The sequence below is a fragment of the Podarcis vaucheri genome (genome assembly GCF_965113315.1).
Source record: "Podarcis vaucheri genome assembly, chromosome: 3".
NCBI lineage: Eukaryota > Metazoa > Chordata > Lepidosauria > Squamata > Lacertidae > Podarcis > Podarcis vaucheri.
The window spans coordinates 32,763,284-32,779,294 of record NC_138761.1 but is presented as its reverse complement, the minus strand read 5'-3'; the positions used below and the strand labels follow the sequence as shown (position 1 = coordinate 32,779,294).

Below are 16,011 nucleotides of genomic sequence, written 5' to 3'. Positions count from 1 at the left end.
TTTTCTACAAACAATTTAGCGGTTTCTTCTGCTGTGACCGCATGTGAGCAGGCTATAAAGTGGGCCATCTTGGTTAACAGGTCTACCACAACCATGATGGCTGTTTTCCCTCTAGACCTTGGCAGATCAGTCATGAAATCTATTGCCACTGTTTCCCATGGTCTTTCAGGTGTGGGTAGTGGTTCTAATAAACCTGCCGGTGCCCGCCTCTCCCCCTTGGCTCGTTGGCATTGGTCACACCCTCTCACATACTCCCGCACATCTTCCCTGACCTTGGGCCACCAGAATTCCCTGGTAACCAGCCACATGGTTTTGTGTTGCCCAAAATGCCCTGCTGTGGGGCTATCGTGCAGTTGCTTGAGTACCTTTTCCCTCAATTCCCCTTCAGGTATATATAACGCTCCCTTGTAGTACAACGCCCCGTTTCTCTCCTCAAAACCCCCGGGTTTGTCTCCCTCCCTCCTGAGACCCCTGAGTTTGTCCTGGGCGTATTCATCATGCACCGTTCCCTCTACCAGTTCCCTTTGCCCCACCAATGCCGCCCCACACACCCAGCGGTCCTCTGGAATGACATGGGTCTCTTCGGGTGCTCCCTCCCCCTCCAAATATTCAGGTTTGCGTGAGAGAGCGTCCGCCCTAACGTTCTCTGGGCCTGGCACGTAACAAATCTCAAAGTTAAATTTGGAGAACTCCTGGGCCCATCTCAACTGCCGTTGGTTGAGCACTCGCGCAGTTCTCCAATACTCTAGATTCTTATGGTCCGTGCACACTTGCACCTTATGTTGTGCACCAATTAGCAGGTGCCTCTCTGGGGAACTGAGTGGTTCTCCCCTTCTTGTCTGCATCCTGAGCCCTTCTCTCCTCAAGCCTCGCCGTCTGCAGCGCAAGTTGGACTTCCAACGCTCGGTACCTTTCTTCCAAGCTTGGACCAGCTCCAACCCCTGCTCCTCCGGTTCCGGCTGGGTCGCTCATGATGCTTTCTCCTGCACAGGCAGCGTACAGAGACTGTCAGACTGCTATGATGGGATGATTAGCTGCTTGTGCGTAAAATCGTGCTCCCTCAGAGTTTGTGCGGCTCCACAAACCTCTGTGTGTGACAGAGCCCCTCAAACATGTCTGCTCTAGTCACTCGTAGAGTCTGACAGTGGCTGTCTGCGGAAGCGCTTCCAGCAAAGAAGCTCCTTAACGGAAACGCGTCTCCTGGACTCACGACGTGGCAGCTTCCGGCGAAGCATGGGTCTCCCTATGGTTGCTTCTGACACCTCCCCGCTGTTCTCGCTGGACGTGTCTCTCACCCCTCCCTCTTCCCTGCTAGTTCCTGCCTTGGCTGCTGCGTCTCTCTCAGCATTCATGAGATCCTCCTCCAGAGTACCCTCTCTCCCCCTGCTGGTCCCTGCTTTAGCTGCTGACTCCCTCCCAGCCTCTGGGAGCCCTACCACCTCCCTTTCCTCTGATGTCAGTTCCCTGACACCTGTTCCTGCCTGCACCCTGTCCTGCTCTTCTGCCAGAGTTCCTGACCTCACCCGACTCCCTGCCTTGGACCCAGCTTCAGCTTAGACAGACAGCCTCCATACCGCACCCTCTACCTCGGACTGGACTCGGACCATGCCGCACGGTTAACCCTCGGGACCAGCACAGTGTGCTTGTTCACTTACCTTCATCGGGGGCTCTTTCACATTTGTGCTTCTCCCATGCATTCTAGGCACAGATCCAAGGGATTTTTCAGTTGTCTTGCTTCTTTTCCCAGGAAAACCCACTGTTTACCTCTGAATCATATTAAATGTCAATTTGGTTTTCTGTAGATTGATATTTGTTCCAATTCAGAAGTAAACGGCAGGTTTCCCCGGAGAAAGTGGCAGAGTAAACGAAAAGCCTCTCGGACCTGTGGCTAGAAAACAGGGGGCAAGCACAAGTGTGGACAAGCCCTGGGTGTTGCTATTGGTTCCTGAGAGGGAGTGGTGAGACATGGGGAGCTCAGTGTGGTGCAGGCAAATAAAGAACACATCACAAAGAGAACGCTACACCTCACCCCTCTCAGGAACCAGAAGCAACATTCACAGTCAGGAAGGCAGGTGAGCAACCCCACTTTCTCTGTGCAACCCTTCTAAACACTACTGCTTCAGACCATGGCCTGGCCATTAAAAAGAGACTTCTTTTTAACGAGTTTTACTTTCTTTCAGGCTGTCAATATGGGCTATGCAACAGTATTGTAAGGTGAATTTATATCTGGGGGGTGGACGACCATACTCAAGGGATGCTAATCAACAGCTGGAAGGAAGTGATAAGTGGGATGACGCAGGACTCTGTCAAGGCCCAGTGTTCTTTATTATCTGTACAACTTGTCTTGAAAAAGGAGTAGAGAAGGTGCTTATCAAATTTGCAGGTGGCACCGAAGTGGTGACACAGCTAATAGCTTAGAAGACAGGGGGGGGAAAGATTCTAGATCAGGGTGGTCCAACTCATGGCATGAGGGCCGCATGTGGCCCTCAAGGCCTTTTTTTGACAGCCCTCAACAACATTTGATGCGCACACACCCTGTCCTTGTGCTGCCTTCCCAAAGCTGGCTAAATGAGGCTCTGGAAGGAGGTGTGAGGGCTCTGGCAGGGTCCTAGAGTCCTCCCACTTCATCCCCAAAGCCTTGTTGGCGTTTTCCCAGCTTTAGGAAGGAGGTGTTGAGGGCTCTAAGATTCTCACACCTCCTTCCCAAAGCCCAGGGGCTCACTTAGCTGGCTTTTGGAAGGCAGTGCGAGGGCTGCGAGAACATAAAATTTTGGCCTCACTCCCCCCCCTTCCCTTGCACAACAAAGCAGTGTGTGCGCAACCCACAGGTTCTGTGGTGAAGTACTCTTGCGGCCCACTTGGTATGAAAAGTTGGGCAGCCCCTGTTCTAGATCATCATGACAAAATGGAGAACTGGGTCAAAACTAAAAAAGTAAATGTCAACTGAGACAAATGTAAAGTCCTCATTTACGTAAGAAGATCCAGATGCGCAAATTCAGGGTGGCTAAATGTGAAATAGATTGGGAGGTTTTAGTAGGCCACAAGCTAAACATGAGAGTGGTCCTTTTTGATGTTGCTGCTTACAATGCTCTCACTCAGCCTCCCAAGAAATATCCACCAGGACCTCATTTTCTAAAGGGCAGAAAAGACCTTACAAATCTAAGATCTTCCAACTTTCCACTTACAGCTATAGATACAGCAGTACAAGTGGTGCAGCCTTGATTACGCTTTGAAAAAAGATCTCTCTGCCCCCACACTGTCTAGGCACAACAGGTGGGGGAGCAAATTATAAATCCAATTAACTGTGAATTTATTTTCTGGTTGTAAGAATACAGGTTTTTAAGGATTAACATTTTCCTCTCCCACTTTGCAATTTTTAAAGGTAGCGGAAATTTGTGTGGGAGTGATATGCTCCTGTGTTCTTCCACTTACAGAACACAATTAATTCTTGGTGGTTTTAATGGCTATTATTCTCAAAACCCATATATGCTGCTGAATTAGCACGTGAAACGGAAGGATCGCTTAGACCCATGGTAACTTCACCAGGCCTTTGTGGCTGTACTGCATAGATGATGTAAAAGAGAAGCAATTAATGATTTATAATCAGTCCTCCATATAGCCAGTATTTTGAAACGGCATTGCGCTAGCTGAAGTTGTTGTTCAAATGATTAAAAGGCTTCTGACTGCTAAGTACTAACGATTATTTGCAGAACAATAGTGCCAAAGTAGGGAGGTAGAGTAAGCTAGAAAGTTGGTAAAGATACTAGCAGTGTGCATTGGCTCTGTGTAGGGGCCAAAAAACGAGGCAACTTGGGATGACTCAGGGGTCTTCCCCCTCTTCAGAGTTCAACAACAATGTTAATAAATCCCTCCTTGTGTCATTTCTGTACTTTGGATCCATGGCTTTTGCAAGAAATCAGGGTGCCAAAAATGTTGCCTCCAGAGCACTGAAGAGCTCTGAATTGTTGCTGAAGCAAAGCAGTGGAAGGTTTGTTTAAATAAATAAAAAAGTTTAAGACTTCATTTAAGTTTGTTTTTAACATCTTATGTTGCTCTCCTTTAACAAAACCCAAACCTAGCTCTTTAGAACTCCCCGCACAATTTTCTGGACATCATGAGGCCTAGAGGAGTAAACACAGAGCTGTTCCTGTACAGAAACCGAGCTTGTTGTGGCTTTGGGGGGGCCCTGACCTGACTATGATGGGTGCATCATACTTTGACTTGGAGGAGGGAGAGGAAACACCTTGATTTGCCTAATTATTCAGCTCACACACAGAGCCAATACATACCTCCAGTAAATGCTTCCCTAAGGATGTTTTGTACTTCTGGTGTTGAAAGAGGTGGTGAAACGTCCTATGTTGAAAAAGCACATTTGGACCCCTCTAATCTGAATAACTATCGCCCAGTATTTAACATCCCTTTTTAGGCAACGTATTCAAATGGGTTGTGGCAGCACACCTCCAGTGGTTTTGGGTCAAACTGATTATTTAGATCTCTTCCAGAACAACTTTGGGCCTGATTTTGGAAGAGAAACTGGTTTGCTTGCCCTGGTGCAACCTTTCCCAAACTGATGCTCTCCAGAGGTTTGGACTACACCTTTCTCATCAGCCCCAGCCAACATGTCAAATGGTCAGGGATGATGGGAGTTATAATCCCAAACATCTGGAGGGCACCAGGTTGGGAAAAGATGCCCTAGCTGGGAAATAGGCAGGAGGACTGCATCCCTGCTGGTTCTCCTGGACCTCTCATGGTATCCTCCTGGGTCTTCTTTAAGGGATAAGCAGTGGATCTCCAGGGGCTGATGTGGATTGGGGCCCCAGTACATACACACCCTGTTTGCAAGAACTGTTGCTTATGTACACATATAAACTTAGTCTAGCCTACCTCACAGGGCTGTTACAAAGATGAAAATGGGGAGGGGGTGATAATGTACACAACCCTGAGCTCCTGGGAGGAAAAACAAGATACAGATAGACAATGTAATTCCTGTAAAAATAGACACAAAGCCAGAGAAGCCGTCCCCCTTGATCTAACTGCAACATCCCACAGTCCTGATACTTTACTGAAAAATGCCAAGAGAAGGCAAAAAGATTGCCAACACTGGAGATGTACCACATACACCACACATAATAGTTTTTTGTCAGAACTGCTCGGTCAAACCCAGACTGCTCCCTGTTGAGATATTGAAGAGGTGATTGGATCCAGTTTGCCCTAGCTGGTTGTTCTGAGCTCAGATTCGCTGGGGGTTTTTTTATTATCAAAACCAGCAGTGAAGGAGGCTGCTACCAGACAATTATGAGAGTTTGGAAGAGAAATATGGAGTGCTCTGGTTTAACTAGGGGTCTCATCTCCAGCATTTATAGGTAGGTCTTGGAATCAGTAACAGGCTCTAAAGATTTGTTAAGAAGTCTAAAGGGAAAAGAATTAGATATTGCAGCTGATATGCATACAACTGGAACTCAATGGAACCATATAAATCTGTATCTGCTAAAGTGAAGGAGTAATCCCTAAAGGTGATACACAAGTGGTATCTTACCCTGAGGAAAATGACTGTATTGCACCCCAGAATGTCTCCTGCATAATGCCAGTCGATTGGGACTTATGTACACATGTGGTGAACATGTCTCCAAGTACAGGGTTTTTGGGTGCAAGTGTTTCAGGAAGCAACCTCCATCATGGGTCCATGGGTCTACCCCTCTCCACAGCTGGAACTTTTAAATTTATATATAGGTCTTGACTTAGATTCAAAGTATAAAGAACTATTAAGCCATTTAACTGCAACAGCAAGGTCTGTGATAGGGTTTAATGAATGAATATAGATCAATAATATCAAAGGTTAACACAAAGGTTAAGAGCTACTAATGGGCAGAAAAATACTTTTATATCTGTTTGATATACATTTATTAACTGTTTAGCAGCCCAGGAAAAAATAAATTTGTATAGTTAGAAAATAACCATCAATACATTTTGATGGCATCCTAAAATGCATGTAAAAATCTAGGTAAAGTCTTTTCTGAGAGATGGAAGGAAGTGATGCAGAAGAGTCACATAGGTGAAAGTGAAGAAGATAAAGGAGATGTCAATCATGGTGATAGTGAGAGGAGGAACGGGATGTCAGCAGGTTGATCAAGAGGGATCAGAAATATGTACAACAAAATAAAGCAATTATCTGCAACAGGGGATGCTGAAACAAGTAGAGGTGGAAGATGGGCCTTGAGTAGAGATTTTGGAAGAAGCTGGGGTACATGGAATGAAATCAAATTAGGAAGTACTGCAGAGGAAATTCAAGAAGAGGGTTATTATGATGTTCAAGTTATGCCTCACCCAGCAAGGGATGGTGGGGAGAGAGGAGAACACCTCCTCACTCCTTGATAACCCTGACAACCCTGAGAGTCATCTTACTGGAGCAGAACTGTGGGTGAAGAAACCAGCTGGTGGTGATGACTGAAATCCAGCCAAAGAACTGAAAAACTAGCACCACTAAGGCAAGGAGTGTCAGGACTGTGATGAGGTTTCCTTCCTCCAAGATTGTTGTTGTTTTTCAGAGTGCCTCTTGCAGGGGTTGAACTGTCTCATGGTTAGGGTTACTCCTTGGTGAGAGAAAGGAGTAGTGGGGAGGTTGATGAGAGTCTTGGATGGAAGACAGCAACCTGGGTAAATGCTAGATTGCTGTTGGCGAGTCTATCTGATTCTCAACTAGCCTCTGCCATGACTCTTATAATCATGCTAAACTATACCTCCCCATCCTGCTGTGGCATATGTTGCTCCTATCCTGGCTGCCCTCATCACTATGGCAGGATAGATGTGAGTCAACTAGAATGGCTAGGGCCAATGCACATACTACACACAGGGGCAAACCCAAGTCTCTCCCAGCCTTAGCCATACCGGCTTGAATCACACATTTACAACATTCACACTTTACATTTTAGATGTACACTTAAAACATCCTACGAACAATGCAATGTGTGTACCAACAGCAATACGTAAGCCTATAAATGCTTGCCTTAAGTATGGTAAGTAATGGTAAATCAGAATTATTATCACACATATTGCAGGTGGGGGTAGAAGTTGAGAAACAGTGTCTTAGGAATATAGGAAGCTCTTTTCTACAGATTCCATCTGGCTCAGGACTGCCTACACTGATTGGCAGTGACTCTCCGTGGTTTTAGACTGGGGCCTCTCCAAGACCTATCTGGAGATGCTGGGGATTGAACTCAGGGCCATCTACATCCCAGACAGATGCTCTTCCACTGAGCTATGACCCTTCCCAAGCTTATGGTCATTCTGTTTGCTTAAGGCCACCCAATGAGTTTATGGCGGAAGCAATATTCAGACCAGGGACTTGCTAACTCATAGCTCAGTCTCTTAGCCATTACACTACACCAGCTTTAATAATATCACAAAGTGTTTGCTCTTTTTAAAAAAAGTATTTTAAAGTTTTGTAATTGCCTGCTATCTCTTCAAAATGAGGTAGTGGTTAAAAAAATGAGGCCAATTACATTTTCACATTATTTCTCAACTGCTGAAGAACAAGAGAGAGCACAACACTGGTTCTCCCACATTTAATTAACCATTTACCATAACCACAATTTTATTCCTTCAGATGCATGTTTTATGCATTGTATTTTGTTCCTTCCTCCCCATATTGGCTTGTATTATAGACACCCTGGTTAAAGTGAAGAGGGTTTTTCTCTTTTATTCTTTATTGCAAAACAGATTTGACTCAATGAGTTTCAAAGTATATAGCAATTTAAAAATTATTTGTGTTAAGAGGTTATCTGAGCTACCACTGAAAAGCACTAGTGAAAACAGTTGCATGGCAACATACTTTAAAAACAGTTTAATATCTAAGAAGTCAGCAAAGAGAACTGAAAAGAATGGTGTGCACTTTAGCTGAAGTAAAACATACTTTACTGTGCTCAATTGCAGCTCATGTGAGATTTTTAAAAATCCGTTTTGAAACATATTTTTGTTAGCTAGACGCAATTGAAAATTTGGCAATAGAAAGAAACTGAAAGGATCAATCTGGTTGCATTGATTTAGGCAATCATATTTTCAGTTCCTTTCATCTTTGATATTGATTAAGGACTAAGAAGCTGTGCCCCTCAGCAGCTTCCCCATGGCTGATTTCACATGGTGGTGTTAACCTTGAAGTGGAGATAAGAGGTACCTTTAAAAATAGGTGCCAACTAAGGCTTTTGCACTAAAGGCATTCTTTGGACTACTGAACTTGCACTGGTCCTGATCATTTCTGCTTCTTGTGCTGGGGACAGCTTTGGGACATTTAGGCAGTTTGAATCTGTGCACCCAGTGCTCAAAAAAACCCTTTGGCTAGAAGACCCCTTTAAAAAGTATTTTAAAATAGTGCATTGTATTAGCAAGTGCCATACACAGAGATATGTACAACTCTCCGTATGAGAAGCAGGGGCAGAGGGTACCGGAGGTCTTGCAGAATGAAATCCAGAATGATTCCAACTGTGAATAAGGACAGGAAGTAGCACATTTGTTTTCCATTTCACACCTCTCATATTTCCTGCGAAAACTTTTTAACAAGTCCTAACTAAACAGATGATCAAATCTGAAAAAGAACAGTTTTTGAAGATGATCTATGTTTTTGCAAGAGAGATCAGCTCACACATTGGGTTGTTGTTTTAAATGTACACAGTGTTTTAGAGAGGGACATGTGACTGAAGTGGAGATCAAGGCAGGTGAGTGCCTAGTGGTAAGAGCACAGCCTTCCAGAGACATAGCCTTACATTTCTCTTTCAGCTTCTCCACCCCCGGTGTCTATCTCCGTGGTGCTGAGTTCCTCTTCTTTTCCTTTGCCTCCTGCTTTCATCTCCACAGATACTGTTGTGGTGGCATTTGCAAGCAGGCAGTTGTTATAGTTACTTGCTTAATTGCAAAGAAAACCTCAGTGGCTGAGGGAGTCAGAGCTCTCTTGCCCTTCAAATTCCCTGAGCTGCTTTGACGGGGGGGGGGGGGAATTAAGTGGGTGTGTAAGTGTGTCTTTTATATCCTCATCTTTTAAAGGTGAAAGTGCTGAAAGATACGTGAAAATCAGTGTCAATGCATTTTAGAAAATGTGGACAGGACAAATCGCAACTTGGGGAAAAGATGATCAGAACGTAATGCGCTATTTTACATCTGAATAACACTAAAAACTTGTCAGGAAGTATTTTATTGAGAAAAATCTGTAATGGTGTTGGATAGCACTAAAACTGTAGTGTGTATAGAGCTTTGGTTCTAACTTGGACCCTTTTGCACTGCAGTCTGGAATCCCTGGACATAGGGTGTGGGTGAAATTACTCATTGATTACAAATATCTAATGGGCTGCCACATGGAAGATGGAGCAAGCTTGTTTTCTTCTGCTCTGGAGGGTAGAACCCAAACCAATGGCTTCAGCTTATGAGAAAGGAGATTCTGACTCAGAATCAGGAAGATGTTTCTGACGGCAAGAGCTATTTGACAATGGTATGGACTCCCTAAGGAGGTGGAGGAGTCTCTTTCCTTGGAGGTTTTTAAGCAGAGTTTGGATGGCCATCTGTCGTAGATGCTTTAGTTGAGATTCCTGCATTGCAGGGAGTTGGGCTAGATGATGCTTGAAGTCCCTTCCAACTCTACATTTCTACAATTCTATATCTCATACATACAATCCTCCTAACAGACAGTGTTCCTAATGGCATAGAATGCAGTCCATACATAGCAGAGACACACAGCGGCAGCAAACTTGTGTCTGGCATGATATGGTCATTTCGCTGACACATGTTGCTGTGGATATCTAATAACGACAAAGATGTACATTCAGCATCTAGTAGGCATGGACTATTTCATCCAGCCCAGACACCAAAGCTTTGCATAACTACTATATCTGTATTTACTGATGTAAATAAAAATACATTAAAATGTAAAATATGAGTATATTCTTCTTTAGGTTGAGTCAAAGACAAACACTAGTCAATCTTCTACATGAATACCAATATTTGATTGTCCTGCTTTTGTCAACCAAGCCAACAACAGCTCATACTTATCAGAATCTTCTACCTTTGTCAAAATTCCCTTAACACAGGTACCCAGGTTTCTTGGGGCATAGTGTCTGACAACCAGGACACAATAAACTCTTATATGAAAGAATACACAGTTCCTAAGCAGAGCGTATTAAACTTAACTACCAATATGTTCTCTGTGTAGCGCAGGGGCAGCTAGCATGGTACCCTCCAGATGTTGCTGGACTCAGCTCCCATCAGCCCCAGCAAGCATGACCAACTAGCAAGGCTGCAGCCCAACATGTCAAGGGCCCCCCAAACATGTCTATCTACCCCGATCTAGCACACAAGAAGGAAAATAGCAAGCAGACCACTACCAAATCAGGAAAATAGCTGACCACCCCCATTAAAAAAACCTAGAACAAGTACGGAATGCCATGGTTTCCTCACTAACACAAACATGCACTTTCTCACTCCATAAACTCCATGACAAGCATTTTCGTGTAAGCCACTTACCAAATGGAACCAGATTTTCCCATAAAACTGAGTCATATAAAGAGATTTCACTTTATATATAAAGTGAATATATAAAGAGCCAGGGTTCATCAAAGCATAGCACCACAACCTTACTTAAATGCTGTGGCACAATCCTGTGAATGTGAACAACACTTGACCATGTGTGGAAATATCAACACCATCTGACCATGTGCAGATTGCCTCATGAGTAAATAACTACTGTACAATCCATATCAATGCAATTAGAGAGGCATTGTGGGCTCACAATTCAGACCAATAACTAAATAAAATAACATTGTCCATGTTGTTTTATTAACCCCAATGGATATTACTTTGCTTTTTTCTTTTTCTCTTTTTTCCAATGATTCATTCAGTACTGCAAATGACAACAACGTGCAAGGCAATCAAGGAACAGACTTCCATTCACTATGGTGAATGTGATGACACCCTCTGCTGATCAGGAGAAGCCAATAGCCTTCCTTGGAGCTGTAGCAGTAGGCAGGGATCACCCCAACACATTTGCAGTGATTCCATCCCCCTCCCCAGCTTCAAGGTAGGAAGGAAGGCCAGAGGACTTATTTTATCTATTCATTCATTCATTGCAACATTTATAACCCACACTTTCCGTCTCAAGCAGGTATGTTCAAAGTAGCTAACAAAAGCAACTTTGGGATCTGTGTTGCCAATAGAGCAGCTAAATCAACAACCTGGCTATTCTTTCCTGTGCCAAACAGAGGGGAGCAGGGGACTGCCCTTTAAGAGGTGCAATGCAAGGTTAATGACCCGGGAAGGTTAAGTAAGGGCTTAACAGCCACATCTTCGGCTACCGATGCCAGCCAAACCTGTAGAGCTCTGTATGAGTGAATGTACTGAGAGAAATATATATTTAGAAGTGCTATTTTTAAAAAGCATCTCATCTTATTTATGATAAATAGATAGCTGTTTAGATAGGAGATTCTAATGGGCAAGAATTTCTGATGACCAATCAAAAACAGTACTTCCATCAAATGTTGATACCTGTGTCTTTAGATAACAGACTCTGAGAGCCCAACCTGACAAGACTGTGATTCGATCTTCCATCTCTTTTTAATTTATTCCAAAAGAAGCCAGGGGGGATTAGATCAGGATGACAGTGTTGAGGGATGGGACTTAATCCTCCTGCCCATCATTTTGCTCATCTAAATTCCCCCCTCCAGCTGATACTTCCCTCATTAGGGCTGCTGTTGAAAGAAATTAAAAGAGACAAGAGATGCAATTATGGATCTCCAAGGACTCATCTACTTCATCCCTTATAGGCAAGAGGATATTCTGAAGGCCTGGACCTCAAGAACAGCATCCCATCAAAAGGTGGCATCTATGCATCTGTGCTTTCAGGTAGAAGATTCCCAAGAGCAAATTACCTGACAATCAAGAACAACATGTTTTGAATAAGTACATAGCTATGTTTTCAGATGGTGGATAAGGGTTTTTATGTCCTGGTTGTCAAAACAAGCACCCTAACAAATTTGGGTCCTTACATTCAGGAAATATTATGCATCCCCACCCCTGGATTTGAGAAGGTGGTACTTATCCGAGTGAATCTGCTTGATAAAGATAACTATTTCCCAAAACATTTTTTAAAAATCTAATTTAACTACCCATGAATCAGCTATATAAAAAGATGGTTTTCCAGATGGAGGAGCAGGCTGAAAACCAGTCTGAACAAAACATACCTTGTCTAATTTTGTTTTGTTATCATTGGACACTTATGTCTAGTTTTTCTGAATCTTGTCTAGCGTATCCATTTGACTATAGCACACTCTGGCACAGAGAAGGAGCTGCAGGTGATATCAAGTGAAGATTGCTAATGAATACTACTAGTATCTGATGCTTAGTACAACAAGAGGAAAGCCCACGTTGTGGGTGGAAATTTCAAGGAGGAGGAATGTAGCATTTATTATTTGCTACGTTCATTTCTGACCCTTCTTCCAAGGAACAAGGATAACATACGCAACTCTCTTCTTTTCCCCATATTATCATCACATATACCCTGTGAAATATGATAGGCTGAGAGATAGTGGATTGCCCAAGGTCACCTTGTGAACTTCATGGCTTAGTGGGGATTCGAACCAGATCTTCACAGTCCTAGTCCCTAACTACACCACAATGGCTCTCCTGACTTGATCATCATAAAATCCTATCAGTAAGGCAATTTGACAAGTTGTTTCCCCAACCCTCCCTCCACACACCTCCTTTCAAATGTGTGACATATTTTGTGGGCTGCTCCTGACTTTCTACCAAGTAGCTGAGTAACTTGTCTGGCAAAGTATACAACTTTTTAGCCACTGGGAAAAGCCGAACTCGTGAGGCAGGGGCTGAAAATAAACCTGATAAATGTGTCGTTCACAAATAAGATCACTTAATTTGTCTACACCTGATTAGTGACAATAAGTGTTCAGATTCAAATAATGAAGGTGGGGTGCAACAAGGTTACACCTGGTAGCTACACCGACACACGTTTGCCACATTTCCTGTCAGCCGTACTTCTAGCGCCAGTGTGAAGGACATGCATATACATACAGGTAGCTGCATACGGGTCCTCTCTATACAAATCAGAATTGTAACTGGCCAGGATTCCCATTCACGTATGATATCTATGGGCATATATCTCTGCAAATGCAAGTCACCTTCATACTGACTCAATGAACACCCATTAGGGTAAGGGTTATTATTATATTTATTTATATCCTGCCTTTTTCCTGGATCTGGACCCAGTGGTCCGTGAGCATCATTCAGGTGGTCCATGGCATGTCTGCATTACATATTCACATTGACTTTAATTGTATTTTAATTGCTTCTTTTATTTCTTATATTGTATATCATTCAGTATCTAGAATAGCACATTACAATTGCTACAGAAGGCAGAAAAATCATTAAGTGGTCCACCAAGACTAAGGTTACCAGATTTTTTTCAATGAATCCGGGGACACTTTTCAACTTCAGTAGGAATGATAGGATTTTGTCAGGGGACTGATTTGTAAATCCGGGGACTGTGCCCGGGAAACGGAGACGTCTGGTAACCTTAACTAAGACCATCACCAATGTTCAAGTGGTCTGGGGGTGGGGGACATGCTTGGGAACCGCACTGCATTTGGAGATGCAGCTAGCCTGTGTAATTCCACTACCCCTTGCATCCAGTCACTGGAAATGGGGGGCGGGAGCTTCTGTACACCCCTGACAACCAGCACCTGGATGTGTCAGTTGTCCCCATTGGAAAGCATTGCCCATGAGGTGATGTTAAAAGCTGTAGCCTTTGCTCTCCCAGATGTTCCAGTCATGAAGGGATAAGCATGTCTTGCACAAACCAGCCTTCCTCTGGAAATTTTTGGACCACAACTTCCATCGCCCCTGGCCATCGGCAACGTTGGCCAGGGCTGATGGGAGATGGGATTTCCAGATGCTGGAAGCACCAGGTTGACACAAGTGCAAACTATCTACGAGGAACAAGAGTAAGGCTTGCATGTGCAGCATACCTTCAAAACTCATCTGGAGCACATTTTTGTCCCTCGAAGAACTCTGGGCGCTGTAGTTTGCTAAGGGTTGCTAGGAACTGAAACTCTGCGAAGGGTAAACGGCAATGCCCTGAATTCTTTGAGGAGGAGAATTCATAGCTGTCAACGTTTCCCTTTTTTATAAAGGGAAATTCCCTTATTCTGAATAGGATTCCTCGCAAGAAAAGGGGAAAGTTGACAGCTAGGGAAGAATTTGCTTCGAATGTAAGGTTGTTTAAAGAGAAGAGGTGACTGGAAATGGTGGAAAGTAGAATTTGTGTGTGTGTGTGTGTGTGTGCGAGAGAGAGAGAGAGAGAGAGAGAGAGAGAGAGAGTAGGGGGAGGATTTGCGGGAAAGAGCTACTCACATGCCAAATAGCGAAGAAGATGAGGGCGGCACACAAGACCAAGGAGAGCATGTAGCAAAAGGCAGCAAACGTGAAGGCCATGGCGGGAGCAGAGGAGCCTGGTGGGACTGGCGCGCATGCACTCAGCCCGGGCAGGAAGGCGCCTCCTCGGGAACTCGAGGCGGGAAGAGCTCCTTCCTCTCGGGAGGCCGCCACAAGCTCACTTCAGAAAACTCCCACCCTGCGCGGGAAACCAGCCCCTCAGCAGGCATCCAGGAGGGGAGCAGCTTTGGAAACCTTCAGGATGGCTCCCGGGAAGGCGGAGAGCGCAAGTGCCCCGTTCTCTCTCTCACACACAAACTCGAGTCAAAGTGGGCTAGGCGGAAAAGTCATTCCGGATGAAGAGAAGGTGCCGAAAAAAGGAGGTCCGGCAAGCGGCCAGCACCCCGGGGATCCCAAGCCCAAGTTCCCGGCGCACCCCGGAAAGTGCCATGGCTAGTGGAGGGGGATTTCTTCGGAGCTCCGGGTTTCGCTGCGCCCATAAAAGAAAGGATCTGGACAGAAAGGGAGCGGGATGGAAGCCTCCCTCGATCTTGGTCCTCGCGCTAAGGAGATAGGTTTTTCTTTCTCTCTCTCTCTCTCTTTCTGCCTGGAAGCGGCTCTGTGGCGGGGAAGCAACGCGCCTGGGGCTCCCTCGCTTCTTTTCCTCCTTCAGCAGGAGTTCCTTTGTTCCTCAGACCCGCGGCGAAGATTCAGTCGCACCCCCGCCTTCTCTCCATAGTCGACGGGGGTGGAAGAGCCCTGCTTCCTTAGCCGGCTGCAGCAGCTGCTTGTCTTGAAGGGGGGAATAAAGAGAGTCCACCTGCTGCTGCTGCTTCTGGATACAAGGATCTTGGACTCTCTCTCACACACACAAACACACTCATACATACGGATCTCGCTCCTGGCTCGCACCTCCAGCAGCACAAACGAGCCGGCGAGGAGGGGACTTTCTGTGGGCTCCTCCCGCATCGCAGCTTCCTCCTCGCCTTCCCCCTCCAACTTGTGCGCACACACACACACGCACTCCCGAGTTGTCGAAAGCCCCGAGGAAACCACGTGGCCGCCCATGCAAGTCCTCTTTCTGGTCGCCTCCCGGTGCCCCACTGCTGGTCTATGCCCAGCTGACTTCGTGGTGGTGGTGGACAGTGCCAAATCGCCTTCGCCGTCCATACATCTGTGGCTGAAAACCCCACATTTCCCACCCGCGCAACTCACCCCAGACTTCATTTGAGAAAGGTGGCATGGGGGGGGGGGGGTGGACACATTGCAACTTCAAAGCCCATGAGAGCACCGGGAGAAAATCTGTGGTCCTGCAAATGTTGTTGGACTACCGTTCTCACCATCCACGACCACTGGCCATGCCAGCAGGGACTGGTGGGAGTTGGGGGGATGTGGTAGCTCAGTGGTTCTGCTTTGCCTGCAAAAGCCCTAGATTCAATCCCAGCATCTCCAAGTAGAACTGGGAAAGACTCCATGTCTGAAATCTGGGAGAGCTGCTGCCAGTCAGTGTAGTCAATACTGAGCTAGGTGGTGCAATAGCCTCATTCAATATAAGGTAGCTTTTATCTGGAGGGCTAAAGTTTGCCCCAT

At 45.3% G+C, this 16,011-nt stretch overlaps 1 protein-coding gene across 2 annotated transcripts in view; it reads right to left on the bottom strand.

Annotated features, from left to right (window-relative positions):
- CNIH3 (cornichon family AMPA receptor auxiliary protein 3) overlaps positions 1-15,755 on the bottom strand; it is a 67,963-nt gene extending 52,208 nt beyond the window's left edge. The window contains exon 1 of one of the 2 annotated variants that reach the window (XM_082218012.1): positions 14,401-15,755. In XM_082218012.1, coding sequence (XP_082074138.1) covers positions 14,401-14,481 — 81 coding nt within the window. In that variant the 5' untranslated portion in view covers positions 14,482-15,755. The remainder of the gene's footprint in view (positions 1-14,400) is intronic. The other variant, XM_082218013.1, reaches the window with a different exon arrangement.
- Positions 15,756-16,011: the final 256 nt, after the last annotated feature.